We start from the raw sequence: 23,703 nt of genomic DNA on the forward strand, positions 1-23,703 counted from the left end.
AACTTTAGAGAAGGACATATGTTCCTTTAGCTTTAAAAAGGAGGGGAAAGATTTACTTTGGCTTCAGTGAGCCTGCAATTGTTGTTTGGAGGCTCAAAGGGAAACAATGCTGGGAAGATACGAAAAATTATGCACATGGTTAAGTATTCCTAAATCTTAACATTACACATAGAATTGTGGTTGTTCTAGACCAATTTTTATGAAAAACTAAATAGAACCTCAAAATTTTTCTTCAAGCTGTGCCACATAGCACCTAAGCCAGCCCCTTCTCCCTGTTTCTGTGCGGTGGGAAGGAAACCATAGACTGGACTTATGTTACATAACAGCGAAAGACTAGAATCAGTAATTTATTCATTTGTATGCTTCTTACCCATTCGAAATCATAAACCCCCTTCTTTCTTTCTTTTTCTTTTTTTCTTTTTTTTTTTCAGAGACCTTTGAAGAACAGAAAAAGATTCAGAATGAAAATAAATAAACAAGAGAAGAAGGGGCGTGGCATTTTTTCTCTTTTACAGACATTGCAGAGAGAACCTGATCATGATCAAATGCAACTCAAAGTATACAAATGGTTCCAGGATTGAACCAGCTGAACTTCCTATGCAGAAGAAGATCTACAGAGCATAAGCGTGTTAACCTCGATCTGTTCTTCATCACTGAGAAAAAGGGGAAGTAACTGATCGTTTACTAGTCTTCGAGTGTTTTATTAGCCAGTCAATCACTGTGTCAATGTTTACAGAATCCTTGCATGAGATCATATAGCAGCACACTTCTCTGTCTTGGATTGATCGAAGATCTCTACAGTTCGGGTAAGTAGGAAAATTTAAGCATAAGGAAAAGGACCAGAAACGTGGTCCACATAAAAATTGCCCGCAGGGTTTAAGCAAACTTACAGCTGATTCACCAGTGCTTGCTTGGAAATAGCTTCTGACCTGTCGATTTTATTGCCAAGCACCAGCATAGGAATTCCAGTTAAGGAAGGTCTTGATAAGAGCTCTTTCAGCTCACTTTGAGATATTGGAACACTGTCTCTATCAGCTGCATCAACAACGTATCTGCGTCATGTCAAGGGCTCCACAAATTACCAATCCAATTGAAAAGTACACACATTGATACAATTATTGTCTGCTGATGCATACGATCAAAAATCTAGAATTCTTCAACCTTAGCATCTTGGCAAAAGTTTTAAGATTTTTGCAGCTCATTTTTTAAACATGTTCGTGTAAAATAGATATGCAACTCATGCTGATGCCTAATTACATTTTCATTATTGATCCAGTCCACTGATCTTTGTTATGCTGCTGGTGAAACATGAGACATAAATTTATTTTAGTTTCAGAAAAGAGAATTATTGCTTCATGGCATGTATTTGGTTGAAACAACTTAAGTCTTAAACTTGGACTTTTACCAACAAAAGAGAGAGTGATAAAATGATCGGAGTCTTGAGGACTTACAGAATTGCAGACACTCCCCTGCAGTAACGCTCCCAAATGCCACGAAACCTGCTTTGCCCTCCAAGGTCCCAAATTTTTATTGTTACATTGCCTTTGGTAACTTTTCGCACTTCGAAACCTACCTGATTTTCAAGACAGAAATAAACACCCCTAAGATTTCTTAATGCTGAATAATAGAGAGCCTATTACTTATTTTGGTTAGAAAAAACAAGAAACAAACTTACAGTTGGAATCATGTCCACGTTGTACTCTCTTGTCTGAATAAAATTTAATCAACAGATACTTAAAAGATGAGAGATGTATAGAAACAACCAGATGGATATGTATGCATAAAAGGATGATTTCTTGTTTACATACAGCTATGGCATTAACAAGAGATGTCTTTCCTGCATTGTGAAGCCCTACGAGGGAGATTTCCATTTCTTGCTTAAGAAATAAGCTGAAAGGCAGGCAATTAAGAAGAAAGAAAAACAAGGAAGGTAAAAAATATGTAAAACTGAAAATTGTAAATTAGGTTCAGCAAAAATGAATGGAAATTTACAAATTAGACCATAGCAAAAGAATAGAGCACAACCATTATGAATTTTTTACTCTTCATTTTAACAATATCATACATATTGTAACTAGAAGACACAATCTAGTTGTCTTTATTTTGCCTAAAAAAGTTTAGAGATCGAAGAGAACTAAATATCATGCATATTGCTTTTGAGTGGGCCTTGCTAAGTTGGAGATCTTGATTGAAATGAGTATTTGCTTCATATGTTAAATCAGTTACTGCCCAACATTAATGAGCCTACCATGAAACTTTGGGAGAGAATAATAGAGCAGAGGCTCAGAAAAGAAACAGAGGTATCGGAAAATTAGTTTGGTTTTATGCCTGATAGGTCAACAATGGAAGCTATATACCTACTGAGGCGCCTAATGGGAAAAGTATCGAGATCATCAAAAGGACCTATTTATGGTGTTTATAGATCTAGAAAAGGCCTATGATAGGATCCCTAGAGAAGTATTATGGAGGGTTTTAAAGAAGAAATGAGTCCAAATAGCGTATATATAAACCCTTAAGGACATGTATCACGGTGCAAAAACAAGGGTCAAAACATGCGGAATGGACACTGAACCGTTTAAAATTACAATAGAACTGCATCAAGGTTCTGCACTAAGTCCATACTTATTTGCCTTAGTAATGGATGAACTCACTAAAGATATCCAGACAGAGGTGCCATGGTGTATGCTATTTGCAGACGACATAGTGTCAGTGGATGAAACAAAATAAGGAATGAACACTAAACTTGAGTTGTGGAGAAACAATTTAGAATCTAAGGGATTTAAATTAAGTAGAAAGAAAACAGAATATATGGAATGTAAATTTAGTAAGAATGCAAGAGTGGAGGATGTTATAATAAAATTGGAGGACCAAATCTTACAAAGAAAAGACCATTTTTGATATCTGGGATCAATGATTCAAAAAGATGGAGAAATTCACGAGGATGTCACACATAGAATTAAGGCAGGTTGGTTAAAATGGAAAAATGCATCGGAGGTGTTATGTGATGGTAAAATCCCATTAAAACTAAAAGAAAAATTCTATAAGATAGCTATAAGACCAGTCTTGTTATATGGCTCAGAATGTTGGGCAGTCAAATACCAGCATGAGCAAAACACGAGCGTAGCGGAGATGAGGATGTTAAGATGGATGTGCGGCCATACAAGAAAAGATAAAATTATAAATCAAGTTATTCGTAATAAGGTAGGAGTAGTGCCAATAGAGGAGAAGATGAGAGATAATAGACTAAGATGGTTTGGTCATGTGAGAAGGAGACCAAGAGACGCTCCTGTGAGGAGAATTGATGAAATGGAACAATTAGTCAAAAAAAGAGGTAGAGACAGACCCAAGAAGACTTTGGGAGAGACATTAAAGTTTGATATGAAGTGTATGGATTTAAATGAAGATATGACAAAAGACAGAAATACATGGAAGTCTAGAATTCATGTAGCCGACCTCACATAGTGGGATAAAGGCTGGATATGTTGTTGTTGTTGTGCAAGGTTTTGGGGTTCTCTAAGGGGATCAACTCAAGGATAGTCTCTTAATTTTTGGTTCTATTGTTGGTGGCCTTTCTGGTTTAGATTCAAAAGTAGTTCCGACTTTGTTTTGATTGTAGTTGTCTATCTTACTGGTATTCAAAAAAACCAAAAAAAAAAGAAAGATTAAGCATGCAGTTAACGTACTAGAACTCAAACAAGTATGATAAAAATTTAGTTAAGTGTGCAACTTCATCCAAGAAATTGTAAGATTTGTAGTCAAAGGAAAATGTTAAGCCATGCTGCATGAACTCGAGGCAACTTTCTGGGTCATGGATATCATGCTATCCAAGATGTGAAAAAAACAAAAATATACTCTTTTATGCGAATAAGAAATAATGTCCAAGCAACCAAAAAGAAAAACAAATCGTGCATCTTTTATTTTGGACTAGGGGAAGTTCTCGAATTCACAGATTGTAGGCATGCCAGACAAGTGATAAGAAAGAGCAATTTGTTGTGTGGGAGTGTTTGTCCCACATTACTTGGTGAAGAGATTCTAAGTGGGTATAAATAGCCCAAATCATGATATTGGATTTGGGTCCTAAGGGGCACCCAAATTTTGTGAGTGGGCGAATCCATACCCACGCGCGCACCACTGCCATCCGTCCGGTCGATTGGATCAATAAGAATAAAATAATATATTTTTAAATAAAAATTTATTTAATATATTATTTTAATTTTAATTTTATCCGAAATATCTTTTGGAAACTGCTGCTCCATGAGTGCTGTCACGGTCCCAGTCCCAGGCAGCTTTCCAATTTTTCTGCTGCTGCTTTCCTCATTTCATGCGCGGCTGCCTCCATTTTCCTGTGATTGTGTCGGGGTGTCCAATGGTCCAATGCTATGTATATAATTCAGCTTCCAGTTCCGTGTGAAAAATTCTAAGGAGCTCCACTCTCTCACTCTCTCTTCTGCTACGGAAATTTGGAGAATTTCTTCTCCATTTTTACTGTTCATCAGAGAGCTTATTTCATTTCTCCAATCTTTCTTCTTTCCAAAACAAAGAGCAAAATACCCCCTTGAGTTCTGACAGCTCCAACAGTTCTTGGTTGTTGTTTTGCCGGTGAAATCATTTCATTCTGGTAAGACTATTGTTGTAGTCTGCTAGCTGTCGGTGCAAGGCAATTCTGTTTTCAGGACAACGCTTTTGCGCGACTCAATCTATATTAATTTCATTGCTCGTGGCAGTGCCATCTACTTCGGTAATTACTTGCAGCTTTCTTGTATCGATTTTTATATTAATTATTGATGTTTACCCCAATAATCTGAAGACAGAGTTTTTATAAGCTACCATGGCCACCAACACTAATGTTCCTGATGCTGCCTCCTTTGCTGCCCCGGTCACTGCTCCAAACATAACTCCGGCCATCGTGTCGGGTGCCACCTCTGCCACTGTTGTTGGGCTTATTGTCGCCAAGACGACTCCTCATGTTGAAAAGCCACAACAATTTAATGGCGAAGATTTTAAAAGATGGCAACAGAAAATGGTGTTTTACCTCATCACGCTGAACCTGACTCATATCCTTAAGGAGGACTGCCCGGTTACTACCGAAGAAAACAAGACTCCCGAAACTAAAGTTGCCAAAGAAGTTTGGCTGTATCCTGACTTCCTGTGTCAGAATTATATTTTGAGTGGATTGACAGATTCACTATACAATGTCTATTGCAATGCCTATCAGACATCTAAGCAACTGTGGGAAGCTTTAGACAAGAAATATAAGCTGGAAGATGCTGGGTCCAAGAAATTTCTTGTGGGGAAGTTTTTAGACTTCAAAATGGTTAATACCAAATTGGTAGTCAACCAGATGGAAGAATTGCAAATCATTATTAGTGATTTGCACAATAAGGGAATGGTCATTAATGAACCATTCCAAATTGCTGCTGTGATTGAGAAACTGCTACCTTCATGGAAAGATTTCAAGAATTATCTCAAGCACAAGTGAAAGGAGTTGTCTATGGAGGATCTAACCCTTAGACTCTGTATTGAAGAGGACAATAGAAAGGGAGACAAAATATCTCATAAGTTTGAAACAAGAGCCAATATTGTTGAGGCTCCAACTCCAAGGTCCCAACCCAAAAAGCAACAAGCTAAGAAGAAGAGTGGGCACCTGGGTCCTAAAAATAATGCTGCTAACAAATGCATCCAAGGCAGTTATTGGGTGTGTGGCAAGACGGGTCATAGAGCTATTGATTGCCATCACAAGAAGAGACAGAGCTCTGGCAACAACCAGTGCAAAACCAAGCCTAGTCAGGCTAATGTGATGGAAGATAACAATCTTGTTGCAGTCGCTTATGATGTTTGCATGGTTACTGATAACAAGGGTTGGTGGATTGACATAGGGGCCACGAGGCACATTTGTGGGGATAAGTCTCTGTTCACCACTTATGAAAAGTTAGATTGCACTGAGAAGCTGTATATGGGGAATGTTTTAGCTTTTACTGTGGAAGGAAAAGGCAAGGTCTTGCTGAAATGGACCTCTGGCAAAATACTTACCCTCTCTGATGTCTGGTATGTGCCTGAAATTCGAAAGAATTTAGTTTCTGGAACTATGTTGAACAAATATGGGTTTAGGCTCGTATTTGAGTCAAACAAATTTATTCTGACTAAAGGGGGTTTGTATGTGGGAAGGGGCTATCTGCATGATGGCATGTTTAAACTCAATGTATTAGCCCAAGTTCCTAAGAATAATAATAAGAATAACTCTTCTCTTTATATTGTTGAGTTGTGTGATGTTTGGCATTCAAGGTTAGGGTATGTCAATTATTATTCTCTACAAATAATGGTAACTTTAGGACTATTGCCTAACTTTAACATTGATAAAAGACATAAATATGAAGTTTGTGTTGAATCAAAGTTTGCAAGAAAGTCATTTCCACCAGTGGAAAGAAACAATGAATTACTTGATTTAATTTACAGTGATATTTGTGACATGAAAAGTATTCCTACAAGAGGTGGTAAAAAATTTTTTGTATCATTTATTGATGATTGTAGTAAATATTGCTATGTCTATTTACTGCATAGTAAAGATGAGATCTTAGATGTTTTTATAACATATAAGGTAGAAATTAAAAATCAACTTGGAAAGAAATTAAATGTGCTAAGATCAGATAGAAGTGGTGAGTATGAATCATCGTCTCTTTCTGAGTTCTGTGAAGTTCATAGTATAATCCATCAAACCACAACACCTTGTACACCACAACAAAATGGTGTAGTTGAAAGGAAAAATCGAACATTAAAAGACATGGTTAATTGCATGCTAAATAGTTTGGGATTACCCCATAATTTGTGGGGGGAAGCTTTGCTTACTGCAAATTTAATATTGAATAAAATCCCACATAAAAAACTAATAAGGGGTAAATCATACCAAATGTCATAAAACTTTTGTGTCCTTTTCAATTTGGTCACTAAACTTCAATTCCTTGCAAAGTAATAACAAAACTTTAAAATGTTTTGCAATATGGTCACTAAAGTGATTTTTGAATAATTTCTCACCAAAATTGCTGACGTGGCAATGGCTAAATCATCGCCACGTTAGCACCACATCATCACCACGTCAACAATTTCAGCTAGAAATCATCAAAAAATCACTTTAGTGATCACATTGCAAAACATTTTAAAGTTTTGTTATCACTTTGCAAGAAATTGAAGTTTAGTGATCAAATTAAAAAGAACACCAAAGTTTTGTGACCTTTAGTATGATTTACCCAACTAATAAGTCTCCTTATGAAATGTGGAATGGAAAGCAACCTTCCTACAAAATCCTGAAAGTGTGGGGATGTTTAGCAAAAGGTACAAGTGCCTTTACCATAAAAGACTAAACTTGGACCTAAAACTATTGATTCTGACTTTATAGACTATATTATTAAATCAGAAACTCCTAATATTAATAACAACACAATTATGGAATCTATTGAAGTTGAATTATTTGAGAATATATTTCCTTTTAAGGAAGAAAGACACAACAATTGTGGTACCAAAACGAATTATGAGGCAAATTCTTCGAAAGGTCAAGATGATCAGGAAACTAAATTTGAACCTAGAAGAAGCAAAAGAGTCAAGAAAGCTAGCTCTTTTGGACCAAATTTGGTAACCTATATGTTGGAAGATGAGCCTCAAACCTATGATGAAACTATGTCTTCATCTGACGCTCCATATTGGAAAAAAGCTATCAATAGTGAAATAGAATCCATTATGCAAAATAACACGTGGGTATTGGTGAACTTACCTCTGGGGAGTAAACCAATTAGATGCAAATGGATCTTCAAAAGAAAATTGAAGGCTGATGGCACTATTGATAAATATAAGGCTCACTTAGTAGCCAAAAAATATTGTCAAAAAGAGAGACTAGATTTCTTTGATACCTATTCCCCAGTGACGAGAATCACGTCTATAAGAATGTTGATTGCTATTGCAACTTTACATAATTTATAAATACATCAAATAAATGTAAAGACTGCATTCTTAAATGGAGACTTAAAAGAAAAAGTCTATCTAGAACAACCTGAAGAGTTTGTTGTAAAGGGACATGAAAAGAAAGTTTGTAAATTGCTAAAGTCTCTTTATGGGTTGAAACAAGCACCCAAACAATGGCATGAGAAATTTGATCATACTATGTTATCAAATAGGTTTAAAATAAATGAGTGTGATAAATGTGTTTATGTTAAAAATATAAATCACGAATGTGTCATTGTGTGCTTGTATGTAGATGATATGTTGATAGTGGGTACTAACAGAAATATTATAGAATTTACAAAGAAGATGTTGAATTTTAATTTTGACATGAAAGACCTAGGTCTTCCCGATGTCATTCTTGGAATTCGAATAATAAGAAATTATGAAAGATATGTGCTTTCTCAGTCACACTATATAGAAAAAGTGTTGAAAAAATATGATCATTATGAGAGTAAGCCAATAGTTGCTCCATTTGATCCAAATTCTAAGTTAAAGAAGAATAATAATGGAGGTGTATCTCCTCTAGAATACTCAAGGGTTATTAGAAGTTTGATGTACATAATAAATTGTACAAGACCTGATATTGCCTACTTAGTAGGTAGATTGGCAAGATACACAAGCAATCCTGGACATGATCATTGGATTGCACTAGTCAGGGTACTTAGATACTTAAAATACACTCTTGACTATGGATTATGTTATATGAGGTATCTACCTGTACTAGAAGGATTTAGTGATGCTAATTGGATATCTGATAGCTCAAAGACTAGATCAACCAGTGGGTATGTTTTTACCTTAGGTGGTGCTGCTGTGTCATGAAAGTCTTCAAAACAGACGTGTATAGCACGATCTACAATGGAATCTGAGTTTATAGCTCTTGATAAAACAGGTGAAGAAGCAGAATGGCTTCGACATTTCCTTGAAGACATTCCATTGTGGCTAAAGCCTGTAAACGCTATATGTATATATTGTGACAACTTAGTTGCTTCGATGAGAGCTAAGAACAGTGTCTACAATGGAAAGATAAGACATATAAGGCGAAGGCATAATACAATAAGGCAAACTGCTCACCAATGGAATAATTTCCGGTGACTATGTGAAGTCGAAAGAAAATATAGCAGATCCTTTGACAAAAGAAGTGACCAGAGAGCAAGTCACATATACAACCAAAGGAATTGGGCTAAAGCCTATAAATGAATTATCCGGTGGTAACCTAACCTAGTTGACTGGAGATCCCAAGATTTAGGTTAAATAGGAAAACTGGCTGGAGTAATTCATAGTTAACACATTGAGAAACTTCTAGTTTCTTCCCATTTCTAAGGTGTAATTAGAGTGTGTGTTTTGTCGGTGTTTAAGGTAATATTGATATCTTGCTTAAGAGGAGTAGTGACAGAGTACTCTTAATCAGTATTTACCTATATGAGAGTAGAAGTGGGTCGCTTCTATGAGATTTGATCAAATGGCTTGAGTTCTCTAGAGCTCTCATGAATTCAGAATGTTGTCCAGGACCCAAATGGACACAATCGTATAGAACTCAATGGTATAAGATGAGTTGTGTGTGATATCTATTGTCTCGATTTACCACGAGAAAGATTGTTTAAGAGCTAGTCTCACTATTTCTTCGGTAAGTTTGATAGGTATTCACTAAGAAAGGTTCAAGTCCAAAAGACACCTTACCTGATACATAACTTATCTGTTTGCTCTCTGTATCTTCATGCTGCTTTGTTCTGTTTTGTCTCAGCACACTTACACTCATGTGGGAGATTGTTATGTGTGAATGTATTGTGCTATGTGTGTGGGAGTGTTTATTCCACATTGCTTGGTGAAGAGATTCTAAGTGGATATAAATAGCCCAAATCATGATATTGGGTTTGGGCCTTAAGGGGCACCCAAATTTTGTGAGCGGGCAAATCCATACCCACACGCGCGCGCTGCCGCCGCCGCCGCCCATCAGGTCGGTCGGTTCGGATCGGATCGGATCAATAAGAATAAAATAATATATTTTTTAGAAAAAATTTATTTAATATATTATTTTAATTTTAATTTTATTCGAAATATCTTTTGGAAACTGCTGCTCCGTGAGTGCTGTTGCGGTCCCAGTCCCAGGCAGCTTTCCGATTTTTCTGCTGTTGATTTCCTCATTTCATGCGCGGCTGCCTCCATTTTCCTGTGATTGTGTTCGGGTGTCCAATGGTCCAATGCTATGTATATAATTCAGCTTCCAGTTTCGTGTGAAAAATTCTAAGGAGCTCCACTCTCTCACTCTCTTCTGCTACGGAAATTTGGAGAATTTCTACTCCATTTTTATTGTTCATCACAGAGCTTATTTCATTTCTCCAATCTTTCTTCTTTCCAAAACAAAGAGCAAAATAGCCTTTGAAGTTCTGTCAGCTTCGGCAGTTCTTGACTGTTGTTCTGCAGGTGAGATCGTTTCATTCTGCTAAGACTATCACCGTAGTCTGCTAACTGTCAATGCAGGGCGATTATGTCTTCAGGACAACATTTTTACACGACTCGATCTATATTAATTTCATTGTTCGTTGGAGTGCCATCTACTTCAATCATTACTTGCAGCTTTCTTATACCGGTTTTCATATTAATTATTGTTGTTTACCCCAACAACACAATTGACTTCATCAATAGACCCTTCCATGTGTATGTATTTCGTAAAAGAAGGCATATAGAATACATGTTGAGTTGAAAGGGGATAAATGAGGTGTTTTAGAAACCAGGGTTCCCGTACTCTAAATGGATAGGCAACTGGCTTAAACACAAGTTTAACACACGAACCAGTACAAGAAGCGCCCCCCCCCCCCCCCCCCCCCCCCCCCAAAAAAAAAGAGATTGCAAATTCCAGAAAACCCCAAGAACGAATTTCATTCAATCCAAGTAGATCAGACTAATTAATTTCTTTCGTCCCTTTGCAAGAACCGAAAAAATCCATCCCACCCGGCGGGGGATTCAATCTTCCACTTTGTTTCCAACCCAGAAGCCAAAACAGACGAAATGAAACTAAAGTATCTCCTTCTTGAAACTGCTAAACAACTATTAAGGTAAAGAATGAGACCAATTCGTTGAACCCAGATAAACTACCAACAACAACATCCCAGAAAAGCATGGAAACCGATTCAGAGGAATACATACATAGATGAGAATGAGCGAAAAAGGAGTAGTTAGTTTACCTGCGAAGCCAATGGAGGAGGGCATCCCACAAACCCATTTACGGAGGAAGCGCCAATAAACACGCCTCGCCTGGGTATTGTTTCGAATACGGAGAAAGCAAAAGAAGAGAAGAGAACAAAGGAAGGAAGAAGACGACGAGAAGAGAGTATTATTATTGCTGAAGCAAACCAAACTTCGCGGCGAGAGAGAGAGTGTGCGTGTGTGGGGGGGGAGAGGGGGGGGTAATAATCTTGCTTGCTTGGCTTCGTAAGTGTCGTCAGTTATTGTTAATGCCAACCCGATTCTGATCCACGTGGCTTGCGCGATGGCCTCCACCCCATGTTGATGTTGGTGGAAAACATTGGTTAAATCAACCTTGACAATAATGCATCTGGCCCGGCCCATATACATGGCCTATATTTGCCAGGCCGCCGGCCCAAGAAGACTGTCACTTTATTTTTTATTTCTAATTACAAAATAGAAAACAAATAATTTAAAATTTAAAATTTTGAAAGTATAAAATTTTTATGTATTAAGTAATATCTCAAGATATTTTTTTATCTAATTTTTGATGAGTAAAAAGTATTAAATTTACAACTTACAATGAAAAATTTTAAACTGAACAACTCCTTTGGTATTTAAATTAAATAGTGATGAAATAAACTTAATTACGAAATGAAATAGTGATAAGACTTAAAATTACATATTTATATAATTATATAAATAATAATATCTTCATACGTAAATTCATATACATAAATTTAGATATATATAATCATATTAATATTTTTATTAATTATATTAAAATTAAAAAGAACAAAGCTCCGACCACTGTGGCCAGAGCTGCTAGAGCCCCATCGTTGCGTAGAAGAAGAAAGGGAGAGAAAATAGATATAGATTTAGTATCATGTTATAACCAAAAAATTATAGATTTTGATAACACTATAAACATTGACAGATTTACTATATTACATGTGATACTATCATCAATTATGACTTTTAATATTATTTATAATATTATTGTAAGAGTTAGAAATTAAGTTATTTAAATAAAAAATTAATCTTAATATATTGGACCAATTGTTCAAAAATAGGCATCTTACTCAAAAAGAATGTAAGGTGATTAAAATAAAGAAGTGCATATAATGTTTTATGCAATTATAAAATTACTTTATAGTTAAAGAGGTTTTTGTTAAAATGATCATAGACCATCTTTTTTATATAATTTAAAGTGTTTGGGAGTTAAGAAGTAACATAAGTAAGATATGAATATATTTAATTAAGATGAGCATATTACTATTAATGTGTGATTATATTAAAAAAAGATAAAACGAAAAAATAAGATCATATGCATAAGATCAAGAGTAACCTCTCTTAAAATAAGATATAAAGTCATGATTAAAATAATTTAGATATATAATAAAAAGATTAATAAATAATAACTTAGAAGACAAGTAAACAAAAAAATAAAAGAATAAAAGAAAATATTTTTAAAAGAAAACATCTTCCAAAAGTAAGAAGGCATTAATTTGTATGCATCAATTTTAGAAAGTAAGTGCATTTATTTATAGTATTAAAAATATATAAACAAGCACAAGAATCATGATGGTTTTGTTATTTATTTATGTCGCTTGGGCCTTGGGTAGCCCATCGCCGTTAGAGAAGAGAATGATGGATAATATTAAAATAGCCCATTCTAAGAGAGTGAATGAATGAATGAATGATGTAGTATTGGGCCAAGCAGCCCCAGCTGAGGAGCTGGACAACATACATGCCTTCTAAGATAGTCTACACTTTATTTATGCACAATTATTTGTTGACAAACAAAAATTAATAATTATGATAAGTTATAATACAAGCGATTGATATATGTCCCTTAATCATTTGAGGGTTTGGATGCTCTCTTTCTTTTACAAATGCTTGCAGTACTTCTCAAATTTCACTAAAAAATCTTTTACAAGTGTAACGCCTGATGTGTATATATATATATATTGATTAATAGTTGTAAGTTTGATGTGGGTTGAAGACCTTGTATGATCTGTCCCTGATTATACTCGTACCCATGTTAGTATTTTTATTTTCATCCACACCTATCTTGTTGGATAAAAAATTATGCTTATAGTTCAAAATAATTTAGATTCATTGGATATTTATGAAAACATTTTCATCCCTAGCTAATAAACGGATTTTGAATATAATTTTTACCTAACAATTATGATATTACAAAAAAAATAAAATAAAATAATAACGTAGCTTCAAAATTAGGATTAGGCCAAATCAAAATGTTTGTTAAGGTGTCATGCTTTGCTTATTTGAAGGTTGTTTTCTTGAATGACACCCCCATATGACAAAACCAACGGAATTTTTTTTGGCTTTTCCACTTTCTCCATACAATTCCTTGGTCGAAGGCTAATTATTTATGTGCATTTTGACTAGCAAAATAATAATAATAAACAAAAGAAATTAGGTAATTCATATATGAATAAAAAAGTTTTAAAAAATTATAGTAATTACCTTCTAAGGTTTGACATGGTTGCAAGAATTACTCGATCATATTTTAGAAATAACAATCATTTCTCGATCTTTCTGTTAAACAAAGGGATAAAAAATCATTTTAGTCTTCATTTTCTTTTTTCTTTCCTCTTTAAAAAAAAAAAAAAAAGAAAGCCGTGGTAATTGTTGCAATTATATTAAACCTTATGTAATATTTCTAGAAAACTAGTTTATAATGAAAACAAAAGAAAAAAAAAAAAAAAAAACTATGTAAAAATATAAGTTGTAATGGGGCCTATTTGGTCACGATTGAATCTCAGTATCTGTTAATTTTCCATATATATAACGTGGCCTCACTCATTTGATATTATTGTCATCATGAATGCGTTTGGATGACGTCAAAATTGCGGGGAACAGAAAAGGAAAAAGATGATGAAAATGGCGCCTAATTAATTAATTAGGCTGCAACGAGGGTATACATGTAATTAAGGTCAACATGCATGCATGGCCAAGACATATATAGATTTCTGACACACGAGACGAGAAGACATGTTACTTTGGAAGTGGAAATTAATCGGAAGACTCCTGTTATATATCCACAGAGACTTTGAAAATATATATTGTTGTCGTCCATGTTTGCTGAGAAAATAAAAGTAGATCTCATGCAGAAACTTATATATGCATATTATTAGTGTGGAAATTAAGTCACGAAAGAAAGAATAATTTTCTCACACAAAATGAATCACATCTATATATATTTTTGTTATTAAACGTTACAGTAGATATTCCTTTCAATAAATAATTATTTGTTCCCTCAATTCTTTCTTCAAAGATGATTAATACTGAGATTTTAGCGGCAATAATTAATAATTATACTTTCTATATTTTAGTGGGTTTTTCTTTTTGTCGAATGAAATTAATTCTCGCAACGAAGACTTGGAATGATCATAAAAATAATAGACTTGAATGATTTTATATAGAAATTAAATTTTTATTCTCTTTAACAATATAATTCCTGATTACTTCATTATTTAGAGATGAAAAATCAATGAAACAAATTATGAAGCTTTATTGAGTACCATCAATTGAAAATTCAGCCTCACCCCATCAATTTTGAACCAGCTCTGTCATGTTGATAACCCTCTTGGTTTTGTTTTTCTGTCTCTTGGGGTTAGAATTTGAGGTTTAATTTGCTTTACACGTAAGGTTGTGGGACCATGAAAGAGTAAAAGTAGAGTCTTGTATAGTTTGAGTGTTCTTACAGTATAGAAATCATATTAAACTGCATATACATGCATACACATGTATATATATATAGAAATACTACATAATTCATTTTTTCTTCACATGATTTTGGCATGTGTTTAACTTACTTTTTTACTTTTTACCCATGCAAAGTAGAGCGAAGATGGTGGGGTATACTCAATTTCTCATACGTGAGATTGAAGCAAGGGTTGGGTTGGGGTTGGATAAGATGGCGCTTTCCGATTAACACTTGTGTAGTCAAAATTCCAAATACTTTTAATTATAAAATGTGCACTAATGTATGAGTCCCCTAGTCCTAGCCACACTTGACAGATTTGGGTTTATATATACATATACATAAGAAGAAGGTGGTGTTGTTGAGTCCCTCAATTAAGTTTTCCTCTCTCTCTCTCTCTCTCTCGATCTGTTGATCGATCTCTCTGACATATATATATATATATATAGCTTCTCATCAGTCATCTCCTTCAGTATATATTGATCTTTGGTCAATCCTCTGTGCAACTTTTGGTTGAGTTTGAATTGGTTTGGAAGTTGAGGTTTTTGTGGGAGTGTATTCATATATATAGTTAAACTTGGAGAGGAGATAAAGAGGAAGAAGATGGGGAGACAGCCTTGCTGCGACAAAGTAGGGTTGAAGAAGGGACCATGGACAGCTGAAGAGGACAAGAAGCTCATTAGCTTCATCCTCACCAATGGCCAATGCTGCTGGAGAGCTGTCCCTAAACTTGCAGGTACACACGCACGGGGACACACAGGGACACGTATATGTATGTGTGTGTGCGTGTGAGCGCGTATTGCCCTAATTCACAAAACCCAAATTTTGCCTACAACTTCTTCAGAGATAGATAGGGAGGGGAAGGGATTGATTTTCTGGGATGAAAATGATATTTTACTGAATTTTTATTGGAAAAATGCAATATATACACTAACATATTACCCTTATACATTGAGACTTTCCTGGATTAGAAATAAACCACTTGAATATGTTTGCATATTCTTCTTATTCTATTAAGTTTAATTTGGTTAATTAATTTTCTCAAGAAATTAAGAATTTGGATTGAAAAAGGTTGCTGGTTGACAATCATTATAGAAGTATACGAATGCTAGAAAAGATGCCTCGGAAAAAAACTTTTCAAAAAGGGGTGGTAGTGGCGCAGAGCACTTCCCCGGCTTCAATGGAGAGCCAGAAAGAAAGACAGAAAGAGTTATTGCTGATATTATTAATTATTTATTTTTATAGAATTTGATATGTATGGTTGGCGTTAATTGCAGGGCTGCTAAGATGTGGAAAGAGCTGCAGGTTGAGATGGACAAACTATCTGAGGCCAGACTTGAAGAGGGGTCTCTTATCAGAGTCCGAAGAGAAGATGGTAATTGATCTCCATGCCCAGCTTGGGAACAGGTTTCAATATTCTTTCTCTCACTCTATTCCCTGCTCCTCTGTATCATTGTTATTTTGTCTCCATCCCTCAATTCATTTTTTGGTTTTTGTCTTCTATACCAATTGATCTATGAATGGCTGAATATTGCGATAACTTAATTGAGTCTCTGCATGTACTTATGTGTGTAGTTTATGGGCTATGAATGGCTAGCTCTAGACTCTATGCTAGTGGCAGACATGAGCTACAGCCTTGGATAGTCCCATTCACTATTTATATATTACCATTCAGTATATTATTTTAATTCTAGGAGTTGTTTAAAATTTTGGAACTAATTCATCTCTTATTTTCTCTGCAAAATGGGGTTTTGATTGCAGATGGTCCAAGATTGCATCTCACCTGCCTGGAAGAACAGATAATGAGATAAAGAACCACTGGAATACCCACATCAAGAAAAAGCTTAGGAAGATGGGGATTGATCCTCTCACCCACAAGCCACTGCCGCCACCGGTGACTGATCATCAATCTCCACAACAGCCACAACCAAAAGACCCAGATCATCATCAACCATTGCAATCTTCTGGCATCTCTGATAATGATTGCATGGGCGAAGAAGACAAGAGATTAATGGAGACCACACCTTTAATCCAGTCACCCGTTAACACCGAGGCCAACAAAGAAGAGGATCACGTAGTCAGAAACAACAGGGAAAACCCATTAATTCCCACAATGGAGTTCAACAATGGCTTTTCCACAGATGAAGTCCCACTGATTGAACCCCACGAGATCAATCTGCTCGACCCTTCTGCAACTTCATCATCATCATCACCAACCATCGCCACCTCTTCATCATCTTCTTCTTCCTCCTCCTCCTCCTCCTCCTCTAATCACACACTGGAATACTTGGAGTTGCCAAATTTTGACTGGGACTTCACAAGCTTGGACTACTTCTGGGACGATGAACTCATGACCAGTGCTTTGGATTTGTTGATTCATGGTGGCGACAGTGACCGGCACAATGACAATATTGCCACTGTTGAGGCAGCTGCAGTACAGTACCCGAGAATGGGGCTTGAGCTCTCGTGATCTGCGTGGGAAATCGGAATTCCCGTGTGGGGCTGCTTTGTAATTTGGTGGATATATAATAGAGTTCTCTCCCTCCCCCCCCTCTCTCTCTCTCTCTCTCTCTCTCTCTCTCTCAGTTAACATTACCACACGTCAGTCGACTTAAATGCTACAATTGTTTTGTTTTGTAGTTCGTCCCTGCTCGACTTGAATAAAAACAATTTGTTTCTCAAAGTAAGAATATTAATATTACTACTGTATCGTCCTGTGCATATGCATTAATTTAGTCGACCTGGTAGGCCTCCTCTCTCTCTGCTGTATATTTTTGGATTTAGTTTCATTTTATTTTATTGCTAAGAGGAGCTGCCATATATTATATATTGTTTCTAAAATGTGTGTTTATTTTTCTTTTTTGCTTTTGCCGCGACTAATGAATACCACCAAGTAAGAAGCCACTTACCTAGTGTATCCGACTGGCCCCTTTAACACGTGCTTTTTTATAATGAAAAATTTTGGATCTTACTTCTTCACCAAATAGAATTTGAGTTTTGATCATGGTTTACAAGAAAAGACACAAAATTTGAAATGTGTTTACATGAATCTTACACTAATACTGTCCCAATGTTTTGTTGTTGCAACAAAAAAATTATATTAAAATATTTTATGAGAATATTTTTTACTATCATATGAAAATAGGATTAATTATATCAATAATAACTCAACTTTGCATTCATTACTGTTTGATCACTGAATTTTGAAATGTTACCTGGTAATCACTAATTTTTCAAAACTGTTACTGCTTAGTCACTGAACTTTAAAATGTTACCTATTAGTCACTGATATTTCAAAACTGTTATTACTTAGTCACTGAACTTTAAAATATTACCTGTTAGTCACTAATATTTCAAAATTATTTTTCACCCGTCATTCGTAAGTCATTGAACTTTAAATTTACGAGTGATGGATGAGAAATAGTTTTAAAATATTAGTGACTAACAAGTAATATTTTAAAGTTTACTGACTAAGTAATAACAGTTTTGAAGTATCAATGATTAATAAGTAACATTTTAAAGTTCAGTAACTAAACAGTAACAGTTTTGAAATATCAGTAACTAATAGGTAATATTTCAAAGTTTCGTGACAAAACAGTAATAGAATACAAAATTGAGTTATTATTGATGTAATTAACCCTATGAAAATAAGACTGAACTAGCCGATTCCCCATCTAGTTCATGAGTTTCCCAGCAACTTAATCTTTATTGTTAATTTAAATATTTTAAATTAAATCTCTAGGAACCCCACCAACTTAAATATTTAAAATAAGATAAAGTAATTAAAATAGATTTAATTTAAATATTTTAAATTAAATCTCTAGGAACCCCAGCAACTTAATCTTTATTGGGGTTCCGAGAATATTTTTGCTTAAATCTTTATTGTTAATTTAAATATTTTCTCATGAGTTTCATTTTACTTTGATCATAAATTTACGTTAGTGTCATTGTAATTTTTTTAATTATAGGAATACACTTTTAAATCTATCAAATCTTACGTGATAAATTTTATTTTTAAATTTTTTTATAATTAATATATTTATTTTATTTTATAAAAGATACAATACCATTTCTTCATCCACCACGAAATCGTGAACCACTCCACATTGATCCTAGTCCAGTACCATTGCTTAAATTTTGTTGTTTTTAAATTGTTTTTCGTTTTTAATTTTTTTAAATAGTAAAAATGTATTTATTTTTATATTTTTAAAAATAAAAAAATTAAAATAATAAAAAGTCACTTTGATTATTTTTATCACAAACACGATCAAAATTTTTAAAATACAAAAAATACTATAGATAAAAAGAACATATTTTCAATAATTTTAAAATAAATATTTAAAATATAAAATTAAAAGTAAATTAAAAATTGAAAAATGAAAAGAATAACCTCTTAATTTTTTATTAGCTTATTATTTTAATTGTTGAAGCTCTATTTAGCGGTGAGGGACTTTTATGTGGATGATGTCAATGGTTATGGCGTTTAGGATTAGATTGTTTGCGACCATTGGCTGATGTGAGCCTTTGCTTTGGGTCTGTCTTCTGTTTGCCGTTTGGGTCATGTCTTCTTGTTGACTTTATTCATGTTTAGTTCTCATTTCACCATCAAAAATTAATGTTGGGTTTAGAGATTCTGTCTCTAACCAATTAGAGACAGAAGTAGAGATGGATGCTATTTTCTGTCTCTAAAGGGCCTGTGACTAATCAATTAGAGATGATTTTTTATTCTATCTTTAATTAAAGACAAAATTTTTTAATTTAGGGACTGAATTCTTCTATCTCAAAATAAAAAAAAAAAAAATTGTCTCTAATTTAGTTATGTAATCAGTCTCAAAATCAATCAAATTTTACATCTAAATACGAAAAATTTGTCATCTTTAAAATGAGATAAATTAAAAAAAATTAAATCAACTATGAAAGAAAAAAAATAATTTATATTTTTGCCAGTCGTCAGCCACTTTCCATGGCAAATTTTGTCTTGGATTGCCGACTAACATACCTAAAAATCAAAATGATCAAACAATCAGATTTCAATCGATGTGAAAATTAATTTCTTGAAAGAAAAATTATCCATTTCTGGAAAGGCATCGCTAGCTATCACCCATGGTAGATTTCAATTATCAAAATAGATTATTTGAATGGCCTTAATCTGATGACCAACATATCCAAAAATTAAAATGATCCAATAGCTAGATTTCAATGTCAATAAATTTAAAAATTAAATTTTTTTTAAAAAATGCTACATGTTTCAAAAGGGCATCGTCGCCCATTGTCCGTGGCAGATTCTGATGATCTGAATAGATTATCAAAATGGCCTTGGTCTGGTGACCAGCACACCCAAAAACTAAAATGATCCAACGATCGAATCTTAATAAATCTAAAAATTATTTTTTTAAAAAAAAATGCTACCCACTAGAAAGGTATTTCCAGTCACGTCCACGACAAATTTTGACAATCAGAATTGATCATTGAAATTAAAATTTGAAAACCCAAGCAATATACCTAAAAACCAAAGCAATCCAACAGTTGGATCTCATTATGTCTAAAAAGTAAGATTAGAGAACTTTAGGTTCTTACCTTAAATTGAACAAACTTCAATCGCCAGTGTTTAGGACGACAGTCAGTGGTCAGAAGAGAGAGAATGGGCTATTGGAAAAGAGAAAGAGAATGTGAGTCGATAGCCAATAGCTGTTGGCCGCCAGGGAAAAAGGCAGAGAATGAGACAAAGGTGAGGAGATGAACAGACAAAGAGGGAAGAGAATAAGAGAATGAGAATAAACAAATAAAGTCAAATGCGAGACAATGGCCAACAATTGCTGGCCAAAGAAGAAGAGAAAGAGACACAGGAGAGAGGAAGGATTAGGCAACAATAGAGGAGAAAAGATAATAAGGAGAAACAAATGAAGATGAATGCAAGCCGATGGCCAATGATTGTTGGCTAGAGAAAACAATGAGAATGAGACAAGTGAGAGGGAGAGGAATAGACGAAGGAGGAGAAGAAGAGAATAAGGCGAAACAAATGAAGGCAAAGGCAAGTAGATGGCGAACTGCTATTGATTGGAGAAGAAGTGTAGAAGGAGATAAGCGAGAGGGAGAGGAGAAGAAGCAGAAACAAAAGAAAAAAAAGCATATATATCTATATATATTTAGAGACGAAAATTAGAGACCTAGAGACGAAATATCTCTAATTGAATGCTAGCAAAAAGAAAAGTTGCAAATGCTTACTCCTCCATGAAACAAAACAAAACGAGAAATGTTTGTGTTATTATACAACAAACACTTTATGCCACCAATCAAATAGTAAAAAAATAAGAAGGTAACTAATACAAGCAATAGATCACTAGAGAGTTTCTCTACCTTGGGAGAAACCTTTAGGATATTTTGCAACGAGCATCACTCCAACTCTCTCCAATGGACAACATCATTGACCTTTTCATTAGCCTTTTCTTGTTTGCTATCAATTTCTTTTAATCTTATCCTTATAACCCTTTTCCTTTCTTCTTGTGCCCTTTTGTAACCCATCCACACCTCTTCCATTCTCTCACATTTCTCTTGCTTAGCTTCCTTTTCCTATAGTTTCTTTCTGTTCTCATTATAGAAAAAATGGAGTTTAGCGACGAATTTTAGCAACGACAACAATTATGTTGTTAGTTAATGACGAAATAATGATAGATTAGTAATATAAAAGATTATGATAGATTAGCGACAGATTTAACGATGAGATATCCCCCACCTCTCTCCTATCTATCGTGCACTTGACTAGCATCGATCTCTTATGATGCCATCTTATGATTTTCCAAACTCAAATGGGATTGTAGTTGTCATTTCAATTTTAGGATCTTTGGAAGAGGATCTATATGTTCCTTTCTCATTTTCACTTTTGAAGATGGTGCTCAACACAAGTCCAACGCCAACTACTAGGTTCTTACTCAAGCTGCAGTGGTTCTGGATAGTGATGATGAAGATAGAGATAATTTTTCATGGCAAAAGCCTCAAATGGGATTGCGGTTGTCATTTCAAATTTAGGATCTTTGGAAGAGGATCTATATGTTCCTCTCATATCTTCACTTTTGAAGATGACGCTCAACACAAGAAGGGTGTGGTGATTGAAAAAATCTTAGTGCCAAACTTAAAAATCACAAAACAACTAATGAATATGCTATAAATATAAATATTTGGATTGATGTTGAGATGAGATTACTTAAAAATAAAATAATTGATCAATATTTATAAGAGAAAATAAATAAAGAGAAAGAGCATTGAAAGAATATATGAATAAGAATTATTGCCATTATAAAAAATCTTTCAAGAAGAAATTGAGAATTTCGTAGTATAGATGAGAAGATTTATTAAGATAATAATGAATTTTTTTTGAGTTTAATTGAAATGATTGCTGAGTTTGATATAATTTTTCAAGAATACCTTAGATGTATGTCATATGGAGTAATTCATAGCCATTAAATTGGTCATAATATACAAAATGAATTGATAAATATTTTAACATTAGAAATAAGAAATATCATTATTAAAAAAATCAAAGGATTAACACATTTTGTAATTATACTTGATTGTACCCTAGATGCAAGTTATTAAGTTATTTTTTATATTAAGATGTGTAAATATTTTAATAAGTCCGATGAAAATAAAATAGTACTTTATAGATTTTTTAAAAGTGTATGATATCTCTAATCAATGTATTTTTAATATACTCACAAGTAAAATAAAAAAAAATTGAACTTGATATAAATAATGTAGGCAATGATATGATAATGGGTCTAATATAAAAGATAAACAAGTTGTGCAAAAAAGACAATTAGATATAAATTTTAGAGTATTTCATACAACATATGATTGTCATAATTTTAATTTAGTTCTTTGTGATATGATTAATTCATGTGCTAATGTTATGACTCTTTTTAGAGTTACACAAAGCATATACTCATTATTTTCTTTTTTTACAAAAAGATGAAAAAATTTATAAGATCATATTTTTAATTTTACACTTAAGTCATTATCATAAACACGTTAGGAAAATTGTATTGAAAGTGTTAAAGTAATCAAAATTCACTCCACAAATAAGAGATAATTTATATCAATTAGCATAAATTAGTGAAGATCCTAAAGCAAAAAGTGAAACTATTTTTTTAGCAACATATAAAATTAAAAATTTTCAATTTTTATTAGGCATGATTATTTGGTGTGATATGTTGTTTGTCATTAATACAATTAGTAAATATTTATAATGTAAAAATATGGACATTGTAGTTACAATAGATCACTTGAAATGTCTTCTTTCTTTTTTAACAAAATTATAAAGAAAATGAGTTTAAATTTTCTATAATTTTTGTTGAAGAGATTGCAGAGTAAATAAATATAAAACTAAAGTTTGGTGAAAAACATACAATAAGGAGAAATGAACAATTTGATGAGAATGAAAATAAGAAAATGAAATTATCTATTGAAAAATATTTTAGAATTAATTATTTTACATATTAGTTGATCATGTTATTTTCTCTCTTTATAATAGGTTTGAACAATTTAAAATATACGAGGATAATTTTGGTTTCTTTTATAATATAGAAAAGTTAAAATTGCTTGATAATTTAAAGAAAGAATATTTAAATCTTAAAAATTTTCTAAAACATGACATGCTGTCTAATATTGATGGTTTAGATTTATTTTTATAATTAAAAGAAATTATAAACATAGAAATAAAAATACCACTTGCGATATTAAATTTTATAAAAAAATTTATATTCTTTTCTAAATATTATAGAATACTATTAACCATTCTTGTT

General features: G+C 33.6%; 2 protein-coding genes across 4 annotated transcripts; one reads left to right on the plus strand and one right to left on the minus strand.

Annotated features, from left to right (window-relative positions):
- Positions 1 to 481: 481 nt before the first annotated feature.
- LOC127803457 (ADP-ribosylation factor-like protein 8c) lies at positions 482 to 11,376 on the minus strand. Of its 3 annotated transcripts, XM_052339692.1 has the most exons (6): positions 11,172 to 11,376; positions 1,809 to 1,890; positions 1,676 to 1,708; positions 1,452 to 1,573; positions 891 to 1,052; positions 482 to 795 (listed from the first exon to the last, which is right to left on the minus strand). In XM_052339692.1, the coding sequence occupies exons 1-6, from the start codon at positions 11,207 to 11,209 to the stop codon at positions 651 to 653; spliced, it is 582 nt and encodes a 193-aa protein (XP_052195652.1). In that variant the 5' UTR covers positions 11,210 to 11,376; the 3' UTR covers positions 482 to 650. The 3 variants fall into 3 exon arrangements, with proteins under 3 accessions (XP_052195652.1, XP_052195653.1, XP_052195650.1); XM_052339693.1 differs by lacking the exon at positions 1,809 to 1,890; XM_052339690.1 differs by having other exon boundaries at positions 1,452 to 1,569; positions 1,676 to 1,890.
- A 3,848-nt stretch (positions 11,377 to 15,224) lies between these two features.
- LOC127803085 (transcription factor MYB20-like) lies at positions 15,225 to 17,621 on the plus strand. Its single transcript, XM_052339108.1, has 3 exons — positions 15,225 to 15,641; positions 16,183 to 16,312; positions 16,667 to 17,621. Exons 1-3 carry the CDS (start codon positions 15,509 to 15,511, stop codon positions 17,373 to 17,375), a joined length of 972 nt encoding a protein of 323 aa, XP_052195068.1. The 5' UTR covers positions 15,225 to 15,508; the 3' UTR covers positions 17,376 to 17,621.
- The last annotated feature ends 6,082 nt before the right edge of the window (positions 17,622 to 23,703 follow it).

The sequence above is a fragment of the Diospyros lotus genome, chromosome 6 (genome assembly GCF_014633365.1).
Source record: "Diospyros lotus cultivar Yz01 chromosome 6, ASM1463336v1, whole genome shotgun sequence".
Taxonomy (NCBI): domain Eukaryota; kingdom Viridiplantae; phylum Streptophyta; class Magnoliopsida; order Ericales; family Ebenaceae; genus Diospyros; species Diospyros lotus.

What these genes read in the sequence shown, in the direction of transcription:
- LOC127803457 (XM_052339690.1), bottom strand. Translation starts at nt 11,209, where the DNA reads ATGGGTTTGTGGGATGCCCTCCTCCATTGGCTTCGCAG. An exon ending in AGGGGAGTGTCTGCAATTCT is followed by an intron (nt 1,053 to 1,451) that starts GTAAGTCCTCAA and finishes GACATGACGCAG; the next exon opens with ATACGTTGTTGATGCAGCTG. An exon ending in CAAGCACTGGTGAATCAGCT is followed by an intron (nt 796 to 890) that starts GTAAGTTTGCTT and finishes CCCGAACTGTAG; the next exon opens with AGATCTTCGATCAATCCAAG.
- LOC127803085 (XM_052339108.1), top strand. Translation starts at nt 15,509, where the DNA reads ATGGGGAGACAGCCTTGCTGCGACAAAGTAGGGTTGAAGAAGGGACCA. An exon ending in AGCTGTCCCTAAACTTGCAG is followed by an intron (nt 15,642 to 16,182) that starts GTACACACGCAC and finishes CGTTAATTGCAG; the next exon opens with GGCTGCTAAGATGTGGAAAG. An exon ending in CATGCCCAGCTTGGGAACAG is followed by an intron (nt 16,313 to 16,666) that starts GTTTCAATATTC and finishes TTTTGATTGCAG; the next exon opens with ATGGTCCAAGATTGCATCTC.